The sequence below is a fragment of the Hetaerina americana genome, unplaced genomic scaffold, assembly GCF_022747635.1.
Source record: "Hetaerina americana unplaced genomic scaffold, ioHetAmer1.1.p SCAF_7, whole genome shotgun sequence".
In the NCBI taxonomy this organism is placed as follows: domain Eukaryota; kingdom Metazoa; phylum Arthropoda; class Insecta; order Odonata; family Calopterygidae; genus Hetaerina; species Hetaerina americana.
Window position 1 is genome coordinate 31,220,727 of NW_027287316.1, and position 26,216 is coordinate 31,246,942.

A 26,216-nucleotide genomic window follows, 5' to 3' on the forward strand; every position below is an offset into this window, starting at 1 on the left:
TCACTGGAGAGGTGCCACACTGCTGTTTGCATGGGTGTTTGGGTAAAAAAACCGTGGATGGAGTGGGGCAGGCAAGATATGGGTTTGGGGATGTGGCAAGGGGTGAGGCGTAGGGAATGGACTGTAAACCAAATGGTGTCCGGATGTATGCGAGCTTGTGGCTGCACACACATAATATGGTGTTTCTAATCCTCCATGGGGAGGTGGGTATGGGAACATAGCAGGGGAGAGTGACTGGGATTGCATGGGCATGAATGAAGGGGGCATTGGATGGACCATGGAGCCATTCACTGGAGGAGGAATATGGCGAACAGTGTCTACCCACCTACCAACATTCTGCGGCAAAATTTCCACCTCCTGCTGCTCTGCAGGCAGTGAGCAACTACCTTGTGTTGAAGGAAAAGGCAACTCATCTCTTGCCCTTTCTCCAGTCAGCAGACCATGATCTGAAGTCATTTGAACCTGGGTAGAACTTGGGTATTTGAGCTGGTTCATGCTCTGATCATAACTAGGCTTTTCTTCCTTTGAGAGTGGGGTGAAATCTAAAATCACAACAGAAATTTATACATTGAACATTTCTGATTGTCACTGGAATTAAAACCTGTGCTTCAAAAAAATAATTTACAAACAACTATCTAAGAAGAAATGCCCAATTACTAAAATATTTCCTTGGCTTCCCACACTGCCTTGAATGCATGAATTGAAAAAACATTACTCATTTTTTAACTCATTACTTATTTATTTAACATAACTCATTTATTATTATTATTACGAAAGGTCCCTATTTTACAGACACGGCAAGAGTAAATATGTTACTCACATTAGTTCAATAGTTTCAGCCTCAACTTTGTGGAAGTTCATTTTAATAAATGAAAAAGAAACACTTTGTTCCAATCCACCACTTTATTACAGGTACGACTAGTTTCGACGCTACGGCCTTCGTACCTGAGGATGACGCCGTAGCGTCGAAACTAGTCGTACCTGTAATAAAGTGGTGGATTGGAACAAAGTGTTTCTTTTTCATTTATTATGTTACTCACATATTTGAATTACATCAATCATAAGATGTGAAGATCCACTTTGCAACTTAGTGAGTGTCATATGGGTGATTTAACTACCAACCAATCTAAGCATGTGCAATAGGATTATACCTTGGTGACAGTTTAACTTGTATACACAACGAAGCCAATGAGCTATAAAGTAAGCTGCTCCATAAGGCTTGAGAAGAGGAGAGAAAAATGACAATTGAGTTTGCCACAAGCAGAATATAAATATTGTAATAACATGAATAGGAATTAAGAGGGTGTGGTTGTTCAAGGAGTCGAATGCTTAACTGTTATAAAAAGGATTCAGATTTCATTTCAGATGGCATACCTTTTAGCACCCTCAGCTTCAACCAAGCTGCGTAATTTATAGGGCACCAGGTCTTGCTTACAAACTGAAGGCAATATGGGGAAAGGACCAAGACTCCCTACCCTACTGATGTGTGAACTTCATACCCAGTACAGCTTAGTATAAAGTAATCTCTACCCTCACCTATCAAACCAACATTTCGGTTGATTGCTGCAGTTTATCAGGAATAAGCAAAAAATATTGACAAAAACCTTATCAATGTATATCTTTCTTCCCGCTAATAGTTTATAACCTGCATTTAGTGTCAAAGTTATATTCTTAAATGAAATCCTTGATTGAAGTGTAACAAAAAAAGTCTCTAAAAGCCTAAATGATGTGGTCATAATCATTATAATAGATTGTTATCATTGAAAAATAAGATGTTCTTTGTGCTTCAGAAGTAAAACCCACAGAAGACCGTAATCATTCAAATGACTCAACTGGCAGTAGCAGCGCATATTATAGATAAATGCCATTTCTGAGCACCGTAGAGTTTCAGTAGTAGTAATTATTAGGGGAAGTAACCCACAGCAGAGGCCAATTTTGCCAGAAGGTGTACGTGGGGGTTAATTCCGTAGGGGTATGATATTCAGGCATTGGAGGAAGGGTGGAGAGAAACCCAGCGTCGCCATGAGCCTAACCGTAAGGAAAGGTGCCAAGGGGTCCACAGCTTAAAGTCCCATCCCACAGATTGCATTCCAAAAAAGTCCTCTTCACAAAGTACCCCGAGTAGGGATCAGGAAACCACTGAAATCCAGCCCATAATAGGATTCAAACCCAAGACCCTCAGGGTGGGAAGTCAGTGCTTTAGCCACTGCACAATCTAGATCCCTTCATGATTTCGATAAATTAAAACCTAAGTTGGATTTTGTTTCCTTATTCCCACTATCACCTCCTTTCATTCTCCCTCTACAAACCTTCAATGAACAATCTAGGTTTAACAGCAGTATGAACTTTGCTCTTTTCCCAAGAAGGTCACTGTACGTGGACAAATGTATTGCCCATGCTGCCCCTAACCATCTAACAGCCTCGATGTGGCGCCACTGGATTTATCTTTGTTACCAAGAATAAAAAGGAGCCTGAAGGGCAACCATTTTGGAACACTGGATAATGTCAAAGAGGTTGTGAAGAGGTGACTGTTTGAAGTTTCTGTCAACGTCTTCCAGGAAACATACTGCAAGTGGCAAAGGTTCTGGCATCAGAGGGTCTATGCACAAGGGTGCTCCTTTGAAGAATTTTAGTAATTTGTGCCTTTATCTGCATTAATTTTTTTCCCTATTCATTCTACTCATTATTTTGGGGACAGATCCTGTATATACTTGCAAAACTTCCTGCCTTTATCTTGACTAGGTCTATCGCAACCACAATGCCTGTGCTAGGAAATAATATTATTCACCATATAACCTTGGAGCAGAAAATCTGTAAGGATGCTGGGCACATACCTTGCTCAGACCGCCCTATTTGTCCAGTGAATGCTGAATCTTGGCGGGAAGGAGGTGCAAGAATATTGGGAGCCATGGTTGGGGACTCATTTTGGCTGGTGGGTGCATCAATGGTCGTGCACGTCACCTGTTGTGGATGCTTCTCATCATCCTGAGTGTGTCCTCCCCCTTCCATCTCGTGCTGGTGCCCCGTGTATATGTTCGACCCAGGCCAAGCCATGTAACCTGGGCGATAGAACTGAAGAGGAATGCAAAACATTTTTACATGCAAGCAAATTTATTCAATATCAATAAACTAATAAATAAATATATCCAAAAATCAGTAACTTAAAATGTAGATGACATGTTTGGAACATGAAATTGTCACCTCGAGATGATTACATATAAATTATGCATGCAATTCTAAATTTAAACAAATTACAGGATCATAATTACACCTTACATCATCATCAAGTTTCATCATTAACTTTCTCCAGAAAATTACATATAAACCTTAAAGAGAAGAAAAGACCAGGGTAAATCATAAATAATGGATTTTATATTCATATTAACCTTGTAACATACAATAAAAGTGGCTGAAAAATGGAAAAAATAAACAATTCAAAGAACTGCAGGAGATGCAGCGACAGTAACTTTTAACAGAGTCATCTGCTAATATGAGTGAATTATTTTAAGATTTTGTAATTTCCACACAAAAGCTGTACCTTATATTCCTAAAAAGTGCAAATTTATTACAAGGATCAAAAAAGGATGATCTCAGTACATATCCATTTACATGAATTAAAGTAGAAAAATGGAGGATTTCTTCAAAAAGATGCACAAGTTATTGAAAATAAACTTTCTTTCCATTTTATTTAATTGAAGACCTCCCTTTTGGAATTAAACTCACAGGAATCTTGAAGTTATCTTAACCCCATTATTTTTGAATTGGTGTAAATAAAGGGGCACTTTTCCTTTATTTCCTAATTTGAAGGTAGGCACATATGGAGTCAATACAAGGACAGCATTTAAAAGAAGGATTGACACTGCATCCAAACTTACACTAACCAATATGCCACCAAAATGTAAATAAAAAAAAGACGATTTGCAGTAAGACCTCATTACTTTAATCCCACTTAATTTGAAATGCTGTATAGTTCTTTGCTAAGACCAGTCCACAAACAAAAGGAAAGTAATTCGCAAGCTTTCAAGTTCGGATAAACCTTAGCAATTCAATACACAAAGAACATAGTTATTCATGTAGTTACACACTGTAATTCTCTTGTCATACGTAAGCTGAAATGCATCAATGGGATTTTAATTGTGAACTGGGGATAATGTTTGGTGAAATGTATTTTTAGTCATTAAAAAGCTTTTGGCTCAACATGAGCAAAATTTCTAGATAATTCATATAAATTATTATATTCGTTGACAAAAAAGTGTTGCTGCCCAAGTGTATATCAGTGATATGAATTCTTAATTTCATTGACAAAGTTATAATATTTAATAATTAACCCTGGATGAAATCACATGCCTCCCTACCAACCTGTTCTCTAAAAAGATCTACTCTTAGTTTGCTAATCAGGGAGCATATTTCATTATGCCCATGCTATAACACCATAATAAGTTACAGTTATTTGAATTTCATAGCTTCAATTATTTCATAGCTTCAGTCCATCAGTATTTATTTCTTATCTATTCTTCTACTCCCGGGGTCTATTCGAACTTCATTTGCAGTCAGCATGTTGGATCATCACCTTCCATTTCAAAGCAGGTAATATGTGAAACAATCCGAAAGTTTCCAGACTAATGCCACATTGCAAGTCTGCATATAATATTGAATTGGGCCAATTAGTGGCAGTAGGAATTTCTATAACAACACCCAAGTGAACAGGTGTTTTCTGTGGCAATTTCAGTTTAATAATATCTACTTCTTTCATAGGGTGATAATAATAACCCACATAAAATACAGATTTCAGCAAAAAAACAGCTATAAAATGGTAAAGTCATAATAGGAATATTAACGGAATCATCATCGTAACCCATGCAAGATCGGTCGAAGGGTACCAGTTAAACGAAAGGTAGTCATGCAGCACCTGTTCCTCAATGAGATGACTAAAAAACATCCAACCAGAGCGGGATGGCCTTTTGAGCAATGGTGTCATGTTAAAAACACCATTGAGAAAGGCAATCCGAAAACACCTGAAGTAATTATCCCAGAGAACAATGATGGATATATGTACATATATCAGAGTATGAGGTCTCTTGCCATTTTTCATCTTCCTGAAATAAGTTTCAAGGTTTGACTTTCCTTTTTGTTTCCGACTAGATAGTGTGTCAAGGAAAGTCAAACTCCCAACAGAAACTTCCACATCCAAATTCTTCACTGACTTCTCTCCTTGTTTTAATGCTTTATATTACAGCTTTTACCACCACTCTTTCATGGTTCTATTATGTATCAAAAATTACTTATGTTCTTTCAACCAGAATATTCCATAATCATACAGTACCAAGGTTTACAGATAGTAAGGAAATTTTGAGAAAGAATTAACTATCTATTTCAAGTAAATGTAAGTCATCTGCAAAATGTACAGTATTTAGATGAACATATGAATTATCCCTCCCATGGACAACAACCTTGATGTGGTGGAAGGGATTGAGCGTTCCGATGACCCCTAGAGCTGTTCTGGCAGGAGCAATTATAATTGCTCCTAGTATGGTCACCCATGCCAGATAGGTCGAAGGTCAGGAGCCCTACGAAAGGTAGTCCACACAGCATCTGTTCCTGAGTGAGGCAGCTGCAAAGGCATCTGACCCCAGTGGGATGGCCATTGAGTGATGGTTTCACGTTAAAAACACTATTAAGAAAGGCTACAGGAAACCACCTCAATTATTATTCCCAAGAATATATTTATGGACAATATAGAGAATATGAGTCCTGGCAACTACAAGGCTTTGCCAAATCGGCTGTGTCGTGCCCCGCACTGGGGGAGGCAAGGCTTCCGCGGTCGTCATCCCACAAAACCCTTGCAAGGGAAAACCGATAGCAGCAGGACAGAAGATGCAGAAGAAGAAGACCAAATTAGTTAGAAGAGGAACTTGAAAATTTAGGGCAATGCCGAGGATAGAAAAATTAAAGAATATTAAGCGAGAGATGGAAAGAGGAAATTTATATATTTTACGTTTATAGGAGGTGTGATTGAAGGATAGCGGGGATAAATGGAGTGATAGTTATAAAATTACACACATCGACGGGGACGAGGGCCTACAAGGTTTTGCCATAATATTGAATAAAGAGGTAGGAAGAAGTGTAGTCAACACAGAACAAGCAATGGATAGAATATTTCCAGTAGAGATAACAGCAAAACTGACCAACTTGATCATTGCTCAGGCATACGAACATGCCTTCAGGCAATCATAAGGAGGAAGAAGTTGATAGGATATATGATCAGTTAGAGGACATAATTACGTGTTCCTGCACAGGGAAACATTTGATAGTGATGGGGGATTGGAATGCGATAATAGGCGAAGGAAGAGATGGTGATGTGAAGGGGGACTGCAGTTTAGGCTCGAGGTATAACTGTGGGGTGAAAGCATTTGATTTCTGCAGGACACAGAGGTTAGTCATCACCAACACTTGGTTTAGACACCACAGAAGGCATAGGTATTTAATGAAAATGCCAGGTAACTCAGAAAGGTATCAGTTAATTATTTTATGGCTAAGCACAGATTCGGGAACAGTGTGATCAATTCGCACCGCTTCCCGAGAGCAGATGTGGACTCTGACCACAATTTAGTTTGCTATAAAGCTGTCCATTTCAGAAGGATAAGGCAAGGTGGGCGGGTTAGGAAATGGAATGCAGAAGCATTGAATGGATTGACATGGAAGGAGTATCAGCAGGTTGTAGAGAAAATCATGGAGGACAGTAAAGAGCTGAGTACTATCGAAGAAAAATGGGAATGTATCAAGAAAGGGTTATCGAAAGCCACAAGAGACAATGTAGAAACCATGAACAGAAAAAGGACAAGGAAACCGTGGATCATGGATGAGATGATTGCAAAGATGGATCAGAGAAGAAAATGGAAGATTGTAAACACAGGTTTAGGCAAAATTAAGAACAGAGAGTCAAATAATAAATAGAGACGGGCAACAAATGAAGCAAAAGAAGCATGGTGGAAAATGCAGTGCCAGGATATGGAAATTTTGCTGAAGAAGGATGAAATTGGTGCGCTATAGAGCAAGGTTAAATCACTATAAGGAATTAAGAAGGAAAGATCTGTGCACACAGTTAGAGATAAGTCTAGTAAGATAATAGTTCCCAGAGAGATTGAAGAATATATGGAAGAACTGTTTGATAAAGAACTTAGGCCAACAAGATTAGACACATTGAAAAGGAAAATGAAATAGAGGAAGATAGCTTAGGTCCAGGCATACTCGACGATGAGATAGAAAGTCTTTATAGACTGGGCTCAGATTATGTAGGGTTTACGGTAATTAGTTAATCCAAATATGTGCATCGTACCCCTTCCAAGCACATGTCCTGCAAAATTCTGAGCCTTATTGTAGAATAAATAAAATTTTGAAAGTCACTAGTTTTTCAAAAAGGGAATCACCAGTCCGAACATTATTAATGCTCATGAAATAATAAATAGGTAATTTTCTGACTACTGCCAATTATGTATCATCAAATGAAAACATCTTTTCTCCAAAATTTCAGGTGTTTCCAATTCCCAGTTTTCAAAGACAGTCCACATTTAATTAAATTATAAACATTAAGTGTTAAAATTTTGACCCCAAAGTTAAATACAAAAAAATTGGAAAATACAAAGAAACATCACTTAGAAACATCTGTTGTGACCATGTATAACTTTTGAAAAAATAAATTATAGCTGAAAATGCAAATATTTTTACAGTCTTCCTAATTTCATACTGTAGCATATTACTAATAGAAAATGTTTTTTATTTGAATGACGCATTATGGGGTTAGGGAGAGGTAATGTTTACCATACCACCAGAAAATTCCTCACTTTGTAGTATTTAAATAATATATGAATAATTATTCAACCAAATACAATAGAATAATTTGAAATTATGTTATTTGGATCTACCCATATCTATATAGGTAATGAAAGATCTAGTGCAGTTCAATGCAATAAGTTAACAACCTATCATATCATACCAATATCATTGCCATCACTGCCACCATACTCACTGCTCATATCAAACCAACATATCATACCAGTATCATACTCACTGCCTCTACAGTCCAAAGTTTAACAAACAATGCTAAACAAACCGTTCAACATCTGAACTCATGGTGTAGCAGGAATCAGCTGAATTTAAATGTGGAAAAGTCCCAACTACTTTACTTTGCAAATAAAAACAAAAACATGGCCACTTTTGCAATTGAAGCAAGTGGAAAACTAATTCCCCAAGCGCCCCATGCAAAATTCCTAGGAATAGTTCTAGACGGGTGGTTGTCCTGGTGGGAGCATATGTGTCACCTGGGCAAAAACTGAATACCATTTGCTTCCTTATTAGAAGCATCAGGTTTACCGTAACAATGGATGTCCTCATGTCAATATATTATGCAAATATCTACTCCTGTATAGTATATAGTATCCTTTTCTGGGGTTCTTCTCCGCTTGCAGACACAATATTTAAAATTCAAAAGCGAGCCGTACACCTAATTGCCAAAGCAGAGCATAATGCTCCTTGTCGTCCATTATTCCATAAATTGAACATTCTACCTTTGCCATGTATTTATATCTATGTATTACTGGTGTACACCTTTGTAAACCTTTCAATGTATGACACAAATTGTGGTATTCACCACTATGGGACCAGGTCTAAAAATGATCAGCACCGAACTTACGTAAGACCTAGAACCACCGCACTAGGCCCTAAATCTATGGGTCTCTTTATGTTTAATAAGCTAAATGAGGACCTGAAATCCAGCACAAACATTTATCTATTTAAAAGGAAATTGAGAGCTTTTCTTCAAAGGAATTTGTTCTATTCTATTAGGAATTTCATGGAACATGAAACTTAGAATAGGTATATGTATTACATTGTGTATTATTGTATATATTGACGTGTCCTATACTATGTGTACAATTTTTTGTATGATGCAGTCTCTGGACAAATAAACTTATTATTATTATTATTATCAATTTCATAGTCTCTACTATGTCATTTTCAGGGCAAAGCTTTGCCCATCACAAAAATAAGGAAAGCAAAAATGAAATCGATTAGTTAATAATAAATTGCAAGGAAGTGTACAAGGTTTTTCATTACTTAAAATGGATATGACATACTATATCAACTAATTTAAGAAATAAACAAACTGTAACTTAAGAATTTCAATGACATTCTGGATCATGAAAAAAATCATATTTTTGGTAAGACACCTATAAAAATTGCATTAGGAGCATAAAAAGTAAACAGTACATACTTATGGGACAAATAAAGAAAAACAACTTACGTCATGACCCATATTGTAGACCCGATACCCAGGAATTTCTGGAAAAAAAAATTGAGGGTATCAAGTTTATAAAAACTGACAAGGTAGTAATGTGGGTTAAATAAAAGGAAGGTCATATAAAATCTAAAGGCTGTTAGGGACTGTACAATACCAGCCTTTTATATGCAGGCAACCAAAGAGTTAAATAAAATTAAGAGCATCTTCATACTAAATTTTTTGGTGCAAATTTTACACCATGAACTTATATTATTTATGAGATACTTTCCCAACAAGCTTTATTTAAAAAATAAATATTTTAAATTTCGTAAAGGAAAATTCTAATAAAACTATGTGGGGCTAGACCTACCATAAATATCCTTCCCCCTTTCTTATCAAATCCAAGTCTCTACCTCCCTCTAATGTTTCAGCTGAGTCAGTGAACAATCGTCATAGTTGCTTGTATTATAGCCCTTAGGTCTTTCAAAAAAGTACAAAATGCAGGAAAATATTCACTTTTACAGGCTAAATACTGAAGTCTGTCAATGGTACCATCATCATCATGAATAACTTTGACTGGAATTTCTGCAATACAATCAATATAAATTCCTACCTTCCTAAAGCAGTTATATATTGTCGATTCCTTAAATTACCTATGATATACGGTGTAAAGCATCTAGTACATTCAATTTTTTTGTCTTTATATTCCAACCACAATCATGCAGAGATATAAATTTATGTATTATCATTCTACAATTATGCACCTTAAATGAGGGAATGATGCCTAAATCCAAGGGCTGCAGCTTACCATAACAATTTGCATTGAAAAATTGTAGCTGTACAAATATCAAGAGAAGATTCAGTGGAAAAAAGTAAGTACTAATGGCAGGGTGATAGTGATAATGATGTTTACTGGTTCTTAAAAGAAATGTTTGAGACATATATTGAACATGTCACAATGGGAAGGGAGAGGGGAGGAGGATTGTTGGAAGAAATCAAAAGGAGGCAGGAAAGATGGATGCAGACCATTTTCACAGGGGATGAGACGTTAAAGACCGAGTCAGAGGAAAATGTAAGGTAAAGGAGAAAGGGGAAGGAATAGGATAGGCATTTTGGGTGGAATGAAGGGAGGAAGGAAGTACAGTGTAGCCTCGCTTAACAAGCACCTTGCACTGTGAGTAATTCGTACACTGAGTTGCTTCCCACTGAGAAGGCCCAGGTTTGAATCCTGAAGAAGGCAGATATTTTTAAGTGGTATCCTGATCCCTACTTGAGGCGCTTCGTGGAGAGCACTTTGAGTAATACCATCAGATGGGATGTTACACTGCGGTTCCCTCAGCACCTAATCCACCCTTCCTTCCCCATCCATCCCTAATGGTACAAATGACCTTAGTTGTCAGTCACTTCCCCTAAAACTACTACTATCTTAGGATTGCTAGTGATCATATATTTTTACAAACTTGTGTTCAAACGTATTTTCAGTGATTTTTTTTGTGAAAAGTTTAATAATACTTCGCGCATAGTTGGCCCTCAAGAAAAATCCATAAGGAAGAGGATTAAACAAAAGCATTACAGAAATGAAAAGAAAAATCATTGAAAATTGGGAACTAGGTGCAAGTGTGACTGATCTAGCATGCACCATCTACAATCGGTTAACATGAATGATCGGCTTTTTTTGCAAGAACACGGACAAGACCAAGGAGAAAGATGCTTAAATAGAGTGACTAGAGTATCTATGCAATGGTTACATATTCTCAACGATGTTGAAAGGTTTCTACTTATATGCATAAATGAAAATCAATTGCAAAGCGACACTATTGACAAGAAAACAATTTGTGAGAAGGGGAAAGTGATTTCCATGGACCTTGTTTAAAAGATGTCAGGATCAACGGCTGATTAAATATTTAAGGGGAGCCATGCATGATTCAAGAAGTTAAAGAGAAGAATCATCATGCACAGCATTGTGAGGCATGATGAAGCAGCAAGCTCTGAGTCAAAGGCAACAGAGAACTTCATCAGTGACTTCAAAAAGCACTTACATTCCAAGGGTTACCTGCAACATATTTTAAATTGTGAAAAGATGGTTCTCTTTGAGAAGAAGATGCCAAAGCAAACCTATATCACCGTTTAAAAAAGCAGCCTAACTGACATGTGGATGTCATGGGGAACTTGCATCACATACTACGCATATCACATTTATACCATAATTTGAAACATTAGCAAAAACAAATATCTCTAGACAGCTTTCTAGTAAAAAGGAATTAGGTACATATCATAAATTATCAACTAATTTAGATTCTTTTTTGCTTTTAAAAATCGAGTTTGCATTCCCGGTAGCTTCTTTCCGCAAAAGAATGAAAAAATGAACATGGTCCACAATCTTAAACATACATACATAATTTTCTTTGAATAAAATTGTACAAATTCATTTTTTTTGGCATGGTACATATTATTGTATTTTACATCAATTTATACACAAATAATTGTTTCACTATTTGACTGTTTCACTACATGAGAAAGATTGCAGAACGGATTATGCTCGATGAGGTCCCACTGTACTCAGAATTGTAGGCCTTATTGTAATGTTGGATCTCAGGTTGTTTTTTTAAGAGAGACAAGGAAATTTTCAAAGTATCATTTGGCAAAGTTTTTAGGGCCTCAGTTCACATATTCATTGGACTGAGTAATATTTCCTTGTTTAAAACTACAATTCTATGCCTGCATTTTCGTATATTTCAAGAATCGAATCGCAATTTATCAACATTGTTCTCGGTGTAAAGATCTGCAATATTAAACGTTTTTCGAGATCAATACAGATTCCATCATGAGATTCAACTAGTTCCAAAATTTTTATTTTCCCTCAATTGAAAATGATAGTTTCTCAACTCTTCTTTCAATTGTCAAACATAGTAAAATTTACCTTCCTGCATAATTGAAGAAAACTTAACACAGGAGAATTTAAGCTACCATGATGTTTGACTAGAGCAAACAGTTAGTTAAATTGAAATTTTTTTAAGTTTTAAGTTTCAATACTTTTTATTATTTAGGAGCTCATCACCTATATATATCTGTTGCATCAGGGCAGTGCAAATGATCCCAGTTTTCAGTCAGCAGTTCTAGCATTTTTCACGCTTCATCATGTTTGAGTCACAGTCATTATCATTCCTTATATTTTCAACTTATGTGCCCAATGAACAACTATCCTAATTATAATTTTGAATTACAACATTTCAAGAGTGATACCTAACAAGTGAGATGAATTACAAGTGTTATAATTTTTATAATTTCACTAATTTTGTGCATGATAATAATATTTATAGGGGTTTTATATGGGTAGCCAATCATCATACGAGTTTCATTTTCCAGTTTTTGTCCCAATGAATATACAGCCCTTTTTGACAATCTCTCTCAAGTGCTTGGAATCTAATTAGGTCATATCTTTTTGTAGATCACTTCGCAAGCCACTGGTACTACTGAATTTAATCTTCCTATAGTTTTGGTTTTGCAAATACCTTAATGCACAATGACCAACAGATAAAACAAGCTGACCTCACAACTTAAGCAGCAAAACCAGGATTTCATCAGGAATTGCGAGTTTACATTTCATATTTTCAATTTACAAATTATATACCTGATTTTTCAAAAAATTTGGTCCGTTACCACAACCATTTGTTCCAGACCCAAGGCCACGCAGGTCATTCACAAGGCCAGAGACCGCTATTAAGTGGTGTCTAAGAAATGAAATGCAACAGCAGAAAATACTGTAATGGGCTAATATCAAGAGCACTGAGGTTAGTTACAAAAGCAACCTAGAACCATAAAAACAGGAGGAAACTGTGCCTTAACACCACTATATAGCACACTTGGTTAGGATCTTAACAGAACATTGACTCTTAACTAATCACAAAAGAGAGGAGAGGCTTTTCCGAATACACTTTAGAAACTGCCAAAAAAAACCCAATCAAAAGATAGGACACCAATATGCCCTCCTATTCCTGGCAATACTTTTTCCATAAATTATACAATCAGGAGTGCTCCTTGGGAATCCAATGACATGAAAATCTCAATAGATAGCTTGTGGGTTTGAAGGAAAAATTATCTTGGATAATTTATTCAAGGAAGACATTATTTTTTAAACTTCCATTCAGAAATCAGTGTCTGACCTGAATCATCAAAAAAATTGAGTATTCTATCAAAAATCATGTCTAATGCTTAGATAAAACTTCATGCACTCTGAATAAAAATTAAAATTTCTCACCAAAAATCACAAAATTCACTCTATCATGATAACTGACCTTGAAGTGGGAGATTCCGCCCTTCAAGTGGCAGTGATTCAGGTGGGGGAGTCAGGCAAATCTCAGGCGGGAGGGAGGGGCATGGGTAGACAGGTGGGGCCTGGATGATTGGCCCACCACAAGAAGAGACCAAGGAGGGGACTGAGTGGTTGCTGCCATTGGGGCCAGGCCTCCAATCCACCACAGAATAGCAGCAGTAGCACATGGGCGAGGCATTGTAGGGAAACCGCTCTGTCTCGATGGAGGACACCAAGTTGCATGGCTGACCATTCACCCTCTCCCAACAGGATGGGCATTCACACGTGGAGGCCCCGATGGGAGGCACTGTGCAGATGCTCTCGGATGATGACGTTGAGGTGGAGCAACTTGCCTTGAGGGGTGTTTGCTTCGGAGTGTTTGGAAGGATGATGTTACCCTGAGGCCCCAACATTGGGGTGACCTTTGGGATGACAAGAATATGTACGTGAGCTGATGACTGATATTGATATTAACAGAGCATATTTCTATGCTAAAATAAGAGTGAGTGCTCTATTTAAAGCAGGTTCATATAAAGATACATTTAATTTGTGGAATTCTCTGCATGGTGAAGCTGCAAGCTAAAACTCTAAGGTAGCAGAGAACTTTATTGGTAACTTCAAGCAGCTCATAGATTCCGAGTATTACCTGCCACAACAGGTTTTCAATTGTGATGTAATTGATATCGTCAGGAAGAATATACTAAAGTGAATTTATACAGGGTGCAGCACTTAAATCTGGACAAATTTCAATTTGAATTACTTGCCATATGGTAGTTCCACTGCAGGTCACGATTGAGAACATTGCCCGGCAACAAGCCATGGAAAGGGCATCTCACATAGCTTATTTTGTGCCAATGCAAGCAAAATTATAAAATTAAGCCTTTGCTTAATCACTATTTAAGAACTCCATGAGCCATCAAGAAGTGCGAAGTCCAAAAAGGCAAGCTACGTATGATTTGGAGGTCAAGGGAAACAGTTGCATTGTACCATACATATGAGGAATAGTTCTTACACAGCAATGGCTTGGCATGCTACAAATATATTTAATCATAATGCTGAGTAGCATTCTCAAAAAATTATAAATGTCTCCAGACAGCTTTCTAATAAAAATGAATTAGGAATGTATCAAATAATAAACTATTTATTTTGATTCTTATTTAATTTTAAAATTGAATTTGCATTTCAGGTTTGCTCATTCAGCAATAGAAGAAAATATGAAGACGATTTATGATCCTTTAAACAATGCAAACACAATTTTCTTTGAATAAACCTAGTACATTTATTATTTTGGCATGGAATCATATTAGAAATATAGAACAAATTATGCCAATTACGCAAGATTCCACGGTACAGTATTGCCTGGAAAATCCTTGCGCAACTTGACATATAAAGGTGAAAAGCCCTACAACAAATAGCACTTTGGTTTGTGGCTAACTGCATTGACATTAATGCAGAAAAAACACAATAAATTTCCCCCTAAATCAACATGTAATAGTGAATATTGTAGGCTAAAAAAACAGTTTGTTGAACATGTTAAGAATACAAAATTCCTTGCTTTTTTTAAGCTAATTTTAACTGAGACATGTTAATTATTTACACAATAAACCAAGTATACTTTGCTTTATGTCCAGTAGTTTAAAGCACACCATTAATTGATATGAGTTAAACACCATGCACTTTAATAAACTTAATCCACAACTCATTTATGGTCCCCTTTTCTGGAGTGCCACTGCACATGCTCTTAGAATTCTAAAGGCACGAAAAAGATTTGCAGGATCTCTTCATTCACCATATCATCCCTTTTTTGCATCTCTCAAACTTCTGGCCTTAGCATACATATATATAACAAGTACTATAGTACCAACTGGGGAAAACAGCAACTCACTCCTTGAAAATTGTGCTATCCACAGTCACTTAGTATGAAGGAAAAATGACTTGAAACTATTTTCAATTAATCTAAAAAAGACATCCAATGGACCAAAACTCACGGGTGTAAGGCTTTTTCATTAACTTCCTAAATCTGTAAAACATGATTGCAGTATCACATCCTTGAAATGCAACTTTTTAAAATTTCTACAGGGAAAAACATGTTACTCTATTAGAATCTCAATGATACTATATTGCAGTTAATATTGGATATTTCATGCATCGTACCCAAAATTATTTTTTTGTACTAGTCTTATTCTTCATGTTTATGTTGACACAGGATGAATAAATATCATAATTATTAACATCATTAGCAAGAAGTGATAATGCCCTGTTACAAATGTTAAAATATCTCAGAAACAAAAACGTGTGGTTTTGACTGTATTGACTTACATGAAGAGCTGTTTGGACCATTCAGCAATTAGGAAAATTTACAGATAATATAAATCAAAAGTTTTATTGCACTTCTCACAATGAATTGTTTCACAAATGCACCAAAACCAAAATTTGCCATGAATAACTTTAAGAAAAAAATTGCAAACTGATTAATTACCTGGGGGGTCACATTGATTGAACTCTCTGATTGTGGAGCTTGCTGGTTTCTATGAAGCTGAGGACTGGTAAACAAAACCTGAGAATATCTGTAAAGAAGTTATTTAAATTAAAACAATGTAATTTTTAGGACCAAATCATAATAAACCAGGGAAAATTATTATAATAAACAAATAAATGTATATTATTACTGAAAAGAATACATGTGTTTTTCAAAATTCTTGGAGAAGTTTTACACTTAAAGGGTTTTTTGGAAACATATCCTAAACATGTAAGAACCTCTCAGTTTTGTTGGAATTTAAATGTAAATGATTAACATCAAACCATTCCTTAGCCTGTCTTGATAATCTTCTTTGCATTTAAGAACTTATGTTTATATGTTAAATAATGTTTATATTGACTACATTTAATATGGTTGCACCATTTTTCAAAATGAATCAAGTATTATTATTATTATTAGTACATGGATATATACATATTTTTACACACACAATATACATATACACACATACTCACCAAGATGCACAGCATCTATGTACATTCAAGAAATCTGTGAAGCCTAAGGCGCACAGTATCTTTACAAATTCATGATAACTACAAATTGCTCTGGGCGCACATTATCGATGGGAAAATATGGTAATTAAGAAGATGATTCTACTTAATAGCCATGAAATAATGTTTAAAATACCCCAATGGAGCTGTTTTGCAATGGTAAACCACTGTCACACAACACAGAATCCATGCTCCAAAACTATCTCAAATTAAAGGAGCCATCTAAATACTGGGACAAACCTCCCAACAAACAACCTGACTGGATTTAAAAGAAGCCATTACAACCAGCATATGGTATTTCCTTTTCAATAAACTTGGCTTGCAACTTTAAGTAAAATTTTACACATACATGACCCACCCATGTTAATACAGGCATTTAACTAATAATATCAAATTCAAAATTACTAATGGCTTGTTTTAAGGTTATTAAGCACCTTTCAAGATTTTGAAGATGCATTAGCTTAAAAATTCAAAGTACATATTTTTCTTGGTCTGATTATTAGCAATTGAATGATTGGCAGGTAGGCCATTTATGCCAACAACTCAAGGCACAACTGTCCCAATTTGTATGTTTTATTCCAACAAATGATTCAAACTTGTTGAAATTTACATTATTGGAGTTCATTTGATTTTATCAATGTTAAGGAAATATTAGGTATATGCTGCCAATATAAATAGCTTCATTGATATTGACATTCATAATTATTTCCAAAGATTTCACCCATATATTAAATTTTATGCACCCAACAGAAATAGATTCAAAATAATTCAAATGCAAAGGATAATAGGTTCAGCTCACGAAAATTTATGATACTAGTTGAGAAAGGCTCAGACCTAAGATGATTTCTCAAGGTGGCCACTCATTGCTTTGCTTTCCATTCCATATTTTGTCCCAAAGAATATGCCATCCTTCTTCCCAATTTTCCAAGCAAGTGCTTGGAACCTAACAATTGATTTATTGTGGAATATCCCTCACAATATTTTCCCTAATACCTTCCATTCTTGATTCTTTAAGTCTAAAATAAAAACTTCTAAAATGTCTTAACTTTGAGGAATTTTCCAAAACGAAGAATTTATACATCCATTTCCTTATTTTTACTTCACAAGCGACACACACTTTAGTATTACAAGAAAAATTTAGACTTGTTACTCAAAGACAGTCTTATGTAATGTCATTATTGTCTTATGTCACTGCAATTTATCCCTAAGTTTACAAGAAATGCCTATTCTTATGCTTTCCTACATTAATGCAAATTTGACCTTTTTTAAACAAAACATTTATTTCAATTTAAACTAAGTGTGTAACTGCCAACAGCTCAAGGCACAATTTTTTTCCATGCATAAAGAATTCACACATCAAATTTCAACAGAATCAAAGACAGTGAACCAATGACCATTAGCTGAATTAACATGGAATGGCAATTATTATCAAGAAAAAATGTCACAAAAATCATTTGTCACATCTAATATTGATTCATTTTTTCTACTAATTCCTTATGTTTACCTAGTACATTAAAAATATATTTTGTACAATAGCTTAAAAATTAACTGTCAATCAAAAATTAATTTTTATCAGACTTTCACTTTGAAATCAAATCATTTTGAAACATATATTTACCTTTGCTCGACAAATGGGTTTGGTTCCTTGAAAATGTGTCTCAAGTCAATTTCTTTATTTAAGACATAGTTTTACATTTTATTTGTAATAAAATGACAAAACTTGGGAAAGTCAACTATAGAAGTAAAAGCAGTAAAGGTATGTAAGAGAGTAAAGTAAAAGTATGACTTTTCAAAAAGGGAAAATAGTATGATAAACAAATGAAAGTGGAATAACATAAAACCTTTCTTCCTGGTTAAGTGTCACTTGTTGGCACACTGCTCTTGACACTGGAGATGTTCCAACCGGAACTCCAACGTGCTGCCCAGTTATATTACGTCCCTTTGTCTTATTTCCAATGCTCTTTGCTCGGCTTCCATCTTTGCATGAACCACCATTGCTCTTATTCTCATATCTTCCATAATTCATTCCTGTTTATAGTAGTCAAAATATGTAAGTATTGTTCACTAATCATAGCATTTTAGTACTTCATTACATAAAGTAATGTCTATAAAACAGGATAGGAAATATTTTTAAGCAATGAAAAAGAAAACTCACTAACCATTATGGAACTGAAATTCTATTAACAATAATCAGGAATAACAGGGAATAATGGGTTAAAAAACATAACTATAAATTAATTCCATTGTTTCATATTCTACATAAAACATGTTTTGGATCACCATTTTGACCAGCAAGTAAACAATAAGTTAAAATTTGACGAAAATTAACACTTTTGAAACAATTATCAACTTATTCATAGTTTACAGGAGTCTTGTATGGCATCTAAATACAAAAAAATCATTTTACACCACCTTCCAAAATCTTAATTAACTTAGGGTACACTCATTGATTCCCATTTGAATTTTCAATGCACTGCTGACAAATGCTTTGATTAACATAGCTACAATACCAAAAGCTTTGTAAACTGCAGCAATATTCCTGATGTGATTGCCTTTCCCTGGTATACAAATAGTCTTTTTATTTTTACGTTCATTTACAAATAGTCTTTTATTTATACAAATAGTCTACTTTTTTATTTGTACTTGAAAAGCTATTATTCACCCACGTAGTCTAAGAATTATACACCCAAATAAAGATGGCACAAGTTTTAGAAAATGTTAAGGATGTGATAAGGAGTTTAATAAGAGGATTCAGATGGTGAGGTAGCTAACGTGCTGGTTTCTCACTCAAGGCCCAGGTTCAAATCCTGGCGACGGCAGATATTTTTCAGTGGTATCCAGATCCCCACTTGAGGTGCTTAGTGGAGAGCACTTAAGAGTAAGGACGAAATCTGTCGGATTGGACGTTGCCTAATGCTAACACCAGGTTTCTCTCCACCCATCCCCAATGGCGCAAATGATCAAGCTGTTGGTTGCCTCCCCTAAAACTACTACTACTAGGGATTAAGAATGGATGCCTTGGAACACTTGGAAATTTCCAATGAATAATCATTGCAACGGACGTATATCATCCATACGTACACAACACTAGTTACCCTTACCCTCCCACTTACAAGCACCTCCTCCCTCCTCCACTCCATTTAGTATATAAAGCAATGTGTCTTCGGTACTTCATCTGATGATGACTTTAAGTGAAAACCTTAGTCGTCCATAATAAAACATTATTGGAAGACCAAATTATTTTCTTTTCTAGTACCTATAGAAGGTTCAGATCATCCCTACTGCCTATTAATTCATACTGCTAAACAAATTACGTGAAGCTCTAAAAAAGAAACAGTATGCTATGATCACACAAGGCATCTATCTTCCAACCAACAATGCACCTGCTCACCCCCCTTGAGGTGCGGTTGAGGAATTAAAGCGGTTAGAAATTTTGCCACTTCAACCCCATTCTCTGGATTGTGCCTCAAATGACTTTCTTATTCCCAGAACTCAAAACAACCATTGAGGGGTTGAAGATTTAATGACTTATAAATATCATTCAAGAGGTGGAACAATGGTTTTCAATGCAATTTGGTGAATTCTATAATAGTGGCTTTCAAATGTCCACAAACACTGAGAGAAATGTATACCTCTGGATGGAAACTATGGAGTCTTTTCAGAAAAACAAATAAAAATTTTCTAACTTGATTAATTTTAGTAATAATTAAATCTTTATGATACTCCCTCATAAATGAACATACTAGAATAGGAGTACATGGGAGACCTGGATGAATTATTCACAACCTGTAACATCTCTCAGCCTGCTCATATTTGAATGGCTGATAGTGTGTCGACAAGCAGTCTTAGTAAGAGGGGTAACGATGGTTACCCATATTTATCACCTGAGATTTTCGAAATATGGAGAAAATAGTAACAGAGGCATGGAAAGACCTGGAGATAGGAATGAAGGTCAGGGTGGATTAGATAAAATGTTAACCTTTTGAATTATCAAGCTTCAGTTAGACACTCAGCCAAGGGGTTAGGATCATTGCCGAGTACATTAGAAAATCAGGATTATAGCGAATCAGATGAAGATACATGTAAACAAAATTAAAGTAATTGGATTTATAAGGAGAAGGAAGGCAAAGCTAAACCTTAAAATAGGAGAGCAAAAATTAGAGCAGGTGGAGCAGTTCACCTATCTTGGAAGTGTTACGGACTAAAATGGTCTAAGTATTGGGGATATCAAAACAAGAATTGCCATAAAGGAAAGAAACTTTCAAAAGGAGTAGTTGATATATGGATGCTGAATATGGATTTCATGAAAAAAATTATTTAAAACTTTGTTATGGAGCATGGTTTAGTACAGTGTAAAAACATTGTCATTGGAGCAAGATGAAAGGTTTTAATTGGAGGTATTTACAATGTGGGGGTGGAAAAGGTAAAATTTACGGAAAGGAAAACCTTCTGAAGTATAAGGCATGGTGGAAGAGGCGAGAGGGGGTGGAAAAGGTAAAATTTACGGAAAGGAAAACCTACTCAGAAGTACAAGACATGGTGGAAGAGGAGAGAGGGATGTTGGGGAGGTCTAAAGGAGTCAGAGAGTGGATGCAAAATATTTTAAATGGTGATGGACTGATGAAGATTGTGAGAGAAGGGAGAATGCGAGGCATCCAGGGTAGGGCGAGGAAAAGGATAGGTCTATTGAACATAATAAAAGGAGATAAAATTATTTGGAATTGTATAACAGATTAATTGGGTGTAACGTAGCAGGTTGGCTTTCTGGTCAGAGCTTGGAAGCATACCAATGACAAATGTGTGCCCATTCAGAACCTACCTTAAAGGTGAGATTACCACTAAAAGAATAACGAGGTAGGTTTGCTTAAAATTTTCAAAATTTTCATGCAGTAAATATTTCACATGTTTATTCCTGTGAAATATTGAGGTGTAAGGTTGTTAATTAAAGGAAATTTTTAGAATACAAATTTTAATTGAAGGGAGGTGTTACTAATTATTATTTTATTGGAACATGCACGAGATCTTTGAATTATAATTGGAGTTCTACCAATTTTGGTAGATTTGAATGGACATGGGTAACACCATTGAAGTTCTTAGAATTACCTTACACAAGCCAACCTGATAACTCAATACAATAAACTGCTTTTCAATTCTACAAACTTCCTCCATTCATTCCACTCAATATGCCTATCCTTTTCCTACCCTATTTGCACTGGTTCAACATCCTCCCTGCTATCACAGACAAACAAATGCACTGCATCCAGCTATCCTGCTTCCTTTGAATTTATCTAAAAAATCATATTCAGTAAACCTCATTACCACAAATACAACCTATAACAACCCTATCATATTCAGTAAACCCACTATTAACCATATATAACAACGTAGTTCAATGACCAATAGAAAATATTAGAAGTAGAATAAAATGCTTGGATCCAATCACCAAGTGTTACTGATGCAGGACTGACAATGCTTCAATTTATATCCCCTCTATTTGTTTCCAAAGTGAACTAATGACTACATTAAAGGAAGTAACTAGTTATGTGGACAATACAGAGCTTTCTTTCAGAGAAATTGAGTGCAAAATACATGCCTTTAAATGTAAATACAACACTTAGTCTGATAAAAATGCTAGATGACAATATCTTGAGAAAAATTGTGGAATAAATAATACACCATTTAGTTGCAGCCCTAGATTACGGCTTTGCATTCCATTGTACAAAAACAGTTAACTCCTAATTATTCTTATTTTATATATTAGCGATATTTTCTTAGAATTTATTTTGACAACACACTGTACGGAAGGGAACCTATGAAGACATTCAGTATAAGGATTCCAATTGCCCATCCCCTCATGACCAAATTTCTACAAGTAAAATCACTGTGAGTTTACTGCATTTATTTGGATGTAACAATACTGAAAAGGATTCAAAGTCCTATACATATCGTTAGGTTAAAATTACATGGTATTTCAAAATAAGTGGGATCGAAAAAAATAAGGTTATCTGAAAATGGAAATGACGAAAATTACAAAAAAAGCCATTCCACAGATGCCACTATCAGTTTCACTACGACTGAGTTCTTATGGTGCCTCAACAGGAGTACTGAGTCCTGGCAAACCTGCTCATATCCACCTGGAGGCAAGCACACAAGACATTCAAATTCAGGAGCAGCTGCAAGTAATGGGCCTTTTAAGCAATACAAACATATATCAAAGGGTCACGGTAGTCCAGGGGTAGTGTTGGACTACAGACCGAAGGGTCCACATTCGATTCCTGGGCAAGCCTCTCTGGACTCCCTCAGCTGCACCCAAGCTACATCTATACGATTTTTTAGATACCAGATCTTCCTGGAAACCATAACTGGCACAGGGGAAGGAACTGGCCCCCTTAGCTTGATGTGTGAATTTCACACGCCATCGGGTGAAGTACTGGGTGATCTCAAATCACATACCAGACCAACCTTAGAGTTGATTACTGTGTTTATAGTTTTTTTTTGTGTGTATCAATGGAGTCAGGTTTATTGCAGATTCTATGGCTGAAGATGGAGGAGAGCATTTAATATGGATGACAGTAGGCACATGAGAGGCATTGTTCCTTAATGATGGATTTAATGCAGACAGACGTTGAACGGGATGGGTTGATAACTGTGTTTATGGTTTAAACCACTTATCAGAGATATCTCATGGAAAATAAGTGCCCAAATATAATAATTTACTTCCGTTAACGTTCATGTGACTAATATAAGGGCTAAATTAAAAGACCTCCGGAAGTTTTTAGTGAATTCATTAGCACTGCTGCATTCTATGAATTGATACCTAGAACTTTGCTGGTTGTCAGAGTCAAAGGCAGGAAAAAATCAGACAAAAATATCACCAAAAACCACCTAAAATTTGTCTGTATACAAGACCATAATTTGACAGCATAACTTTCCAAGCAAATACCATTCTTAATTTTTTCTAAATAAATAGGTCGCATGTCTCGTGGGAAAACTAGGACAAAAAGAATTGAACTGTTTTTTCCATTCCGTAAGATGCACTTTTTTTACTTTAAAATGTGCACTGAAATCAGCCTACATTTTATGGGGCTGAGGGTACACAGGTATAACTTTATCCTACCTGGCGTAAGCTGATTCGCCAGGAAAAATACTTACTATTTAGCAGTTTTTCCTACAACAAGAATTGAAAAAGTTTACGTTTATCATAAATTTTGATACAAACATTGTTTCGAGGTTGTAGTAAGCAATAGAGATTTCATATATGAGATCATCAACTTCATGTTTCTGTATTTTAAAACTGAGAGGGTGATAGCATAATTAGCAGTAAATTGCAATATTTACTGTTTTTCCCATGTGATGACTGTCGCCATGTTTGAATCCCACAATGCTTGCTGGTGCTGGTAATAGTAACAGCATTCTGATGACAGGCATTTGAGAAATATTTCCTCTCACTTATCATGTAATTCTTCCCCCTGTCAGACCTCATCAATAAGTGTGGTGGGTTACCACTTTGGAGTGGTTTTAGGGTATCAAATTGAACAATAACCCTGTAATGCATCAAAAAACACAAATTAGAATTAAAAAAAGAGGGTTTAAAAATTTATGTTGACTACGAAAATTGGCAACAGGGAAAGAAAAACAGCCACGCAGAGAGATGAACCAAATTTAAAAGATATAAACTTTTACTTACTTTACAATTACTGCAATTTTCTGATTTAAATACAGATCTATTATAAGATACACCAGGACAACTTCATGGAAATGTTATCACCATGTTTACCTTCCCTCCAGCATGACTTACTACCTCGGACTTTCATGATGTGATGTTCATCGTGAAAGAAACCGTTCCATTGAAATGTTTCTGTGAATATTTTGATTACAGAATGGATCTTTACAATGCAGGTAAAAGCATAAAAAACTGGTTCAATGCAATGGTGTCTCCACAAGGGGAAAATATTTTGTTTAACCTTATTATCAGTTAAGGGTCAAACTCAGAAGTCTATCAATGGTATTAGCACATTTTTCCGCAGGTTTTCAGTACATTATAAATTTTCAGAATAAAATAGTTGAGAAGATGCTTCTGGAATTAAGCATCAATTAGTAAAGCTTGTTTTGGTCAGCCATTATTTTGTCTATTGGGGCAATTATAGATACAAAAAAAATGTCTCTTCAATTTGTTTTCCAAAGCAACATAAATATTTGTTGTCGCAAGCATAACTTTATGGAATTTGCAAAACACATTGAAATGAAATTAAATAATTACTTTGTAATTCCACACACTTTATTTAAAAAAATACCAAAAGATGTAATTCTCTTTTCTTCCCAGCTACATTGTAACCTTTTTAACCCCCCTCTCTTGATCAGAGAGTATATTTCAGCACTTATGTTTATATATTAAGTAATATTATGATTGACGACATTTAATATGGTTGTACCATTTTTAAAATGAATAAAGTATTATTATTATTATTATATACACCAAGTTTGCTTCTATGAGGACCACCTGATGATGACGTTCTATGTCGAAACCTGGATCGTGTTTTTTCAACTTAAGTGTGGAGTTACAAAGTAAATTATTTCATTTCATTGCACTGTAAAAAGTTCACCAAATAAATTGAAAATGTAAATAGCCAGCTTGTTGAGCATGGATTGTCACAGAATGACATTAGTATACCCTTCATAGGAATGAACAATCTAATTAGGACCACTATACATATTATCTAAAAAACATGGAAGTGTGTCACCTGTTTAATAGTGTGTGATCATCAATTTTTTATTCGCAAAATTTAATGGGCAAAAATTTAATTTTTTGGCATTGTTATCTTGATATGTAATGTCTATGTTGGGCAAGGTACATAGATTTGACTCCAGTATTGCATAAGCCTCAGGCAGATGCTATTAAAACATCATTGCAACTTGTTCCACACTTACATTCCATATTAAACTAACAATTTTGTAAAACAAATTACATGAACAAAAAATGCACTCATTTTGTTGAACAGCTCTTGTGTATTGTTCTATTTTCCTCTCAGAGGTAATAAAATCCACACACCATTTCTTCAAATTACTGAACAGAAGTTTCCTGTTAAGCATCATGTTAGCTCTCTTATTTATTCATCATTTTATGGTTCTTCCTAACCAGGATGAAACTATGGGTTAGCCATATAGAAACTTGAAAAGAGAATTAATTGGAGGGCACAAGCCATGAAAAAATACACATTTATTTGTAAAATATAAATAACTGTGGGGACAAGATGAAAGAAAAACTGCACAGAGAATCATTCAAAAGGCAGAATAATTCACAAGTGAATATTAAATATTTCCGAGAGTCAAAGTCTTGTTTTCATCCTGAAATATTTTTGAATATTTCCATAAGTTTGGTCAATTATAGAGATCAACATAGAATTGAGCTTTTGGCTGAAATTTGGACCAAAAAGTACAGTATATTTTGATTTTATACTGAAGCTGGAAGGAAATTGATGTTTAATTTAAGTACAAATGCCAAGAGGGACACTTACTTTTTAGCCAATTCCTCGACATAAACAAGTACAGGGCCCTTCTCAAGAGCCATCTCTTGTATATGAGCATGAAGCTCTTTACCAG

At 35.4% G+C, this 26,216-nt stretch overlaps 1 protein-coding gene across 1 annotated transcript; it reads right to left on the minus strand.

The window, feature by feature from the left end:
* LOC139696616 (uncharacterized) lies at positions 1-26,210 on the minus strand. The gene is made up of 7 exons (XM_071595424.1): positions 26,132-26,210; positions 23,955-24,160; positions 16,066-16,153; positions 13,570-14,008; positions 9,299-9,336; positions 2,835-3,072; positions 1-542 (listed from the first exon to the last, which is right to left on the minus strand). Exons 2-7 carry the CDS (start codon positions 23,981-23,983, stop codon positions 1-3), a joined length of 1,374 nt encoding a protein of 457 aa, XP_071451525.1. The 5' UTR covers positions 23,984-24,160; positions 26,132-26,210.
* Positions 26,211-26,216: the final 6 nt, after the last annotated feature.

What these genes read in the sequence shown, in the direction of transcription:
- LOC139696616 (XM_071595424.1), bottom strand. Translation starts at nt 23,983, where the DNA reads ATGGCGACAGTCATCACATGGGAAAAACA. An exon ending in GTCATCACATGGGAAAAACA is followed by an intron (nt 16,154 to 23,954) that starts GTAAATATTGCA and finishes ACTTCTTTACAG; the next exon opens with ATATTCTCAGGTTTTGTTTA. An exon ending in CAATCAATGTGACCCCCCAG is followed by an intron (nt 14,009 to 16,065) that starts GTAATTAATCAG and finishes GTCATCCCAAAG; the next exon opens with GTCACCCCAATGTTGGGGCC.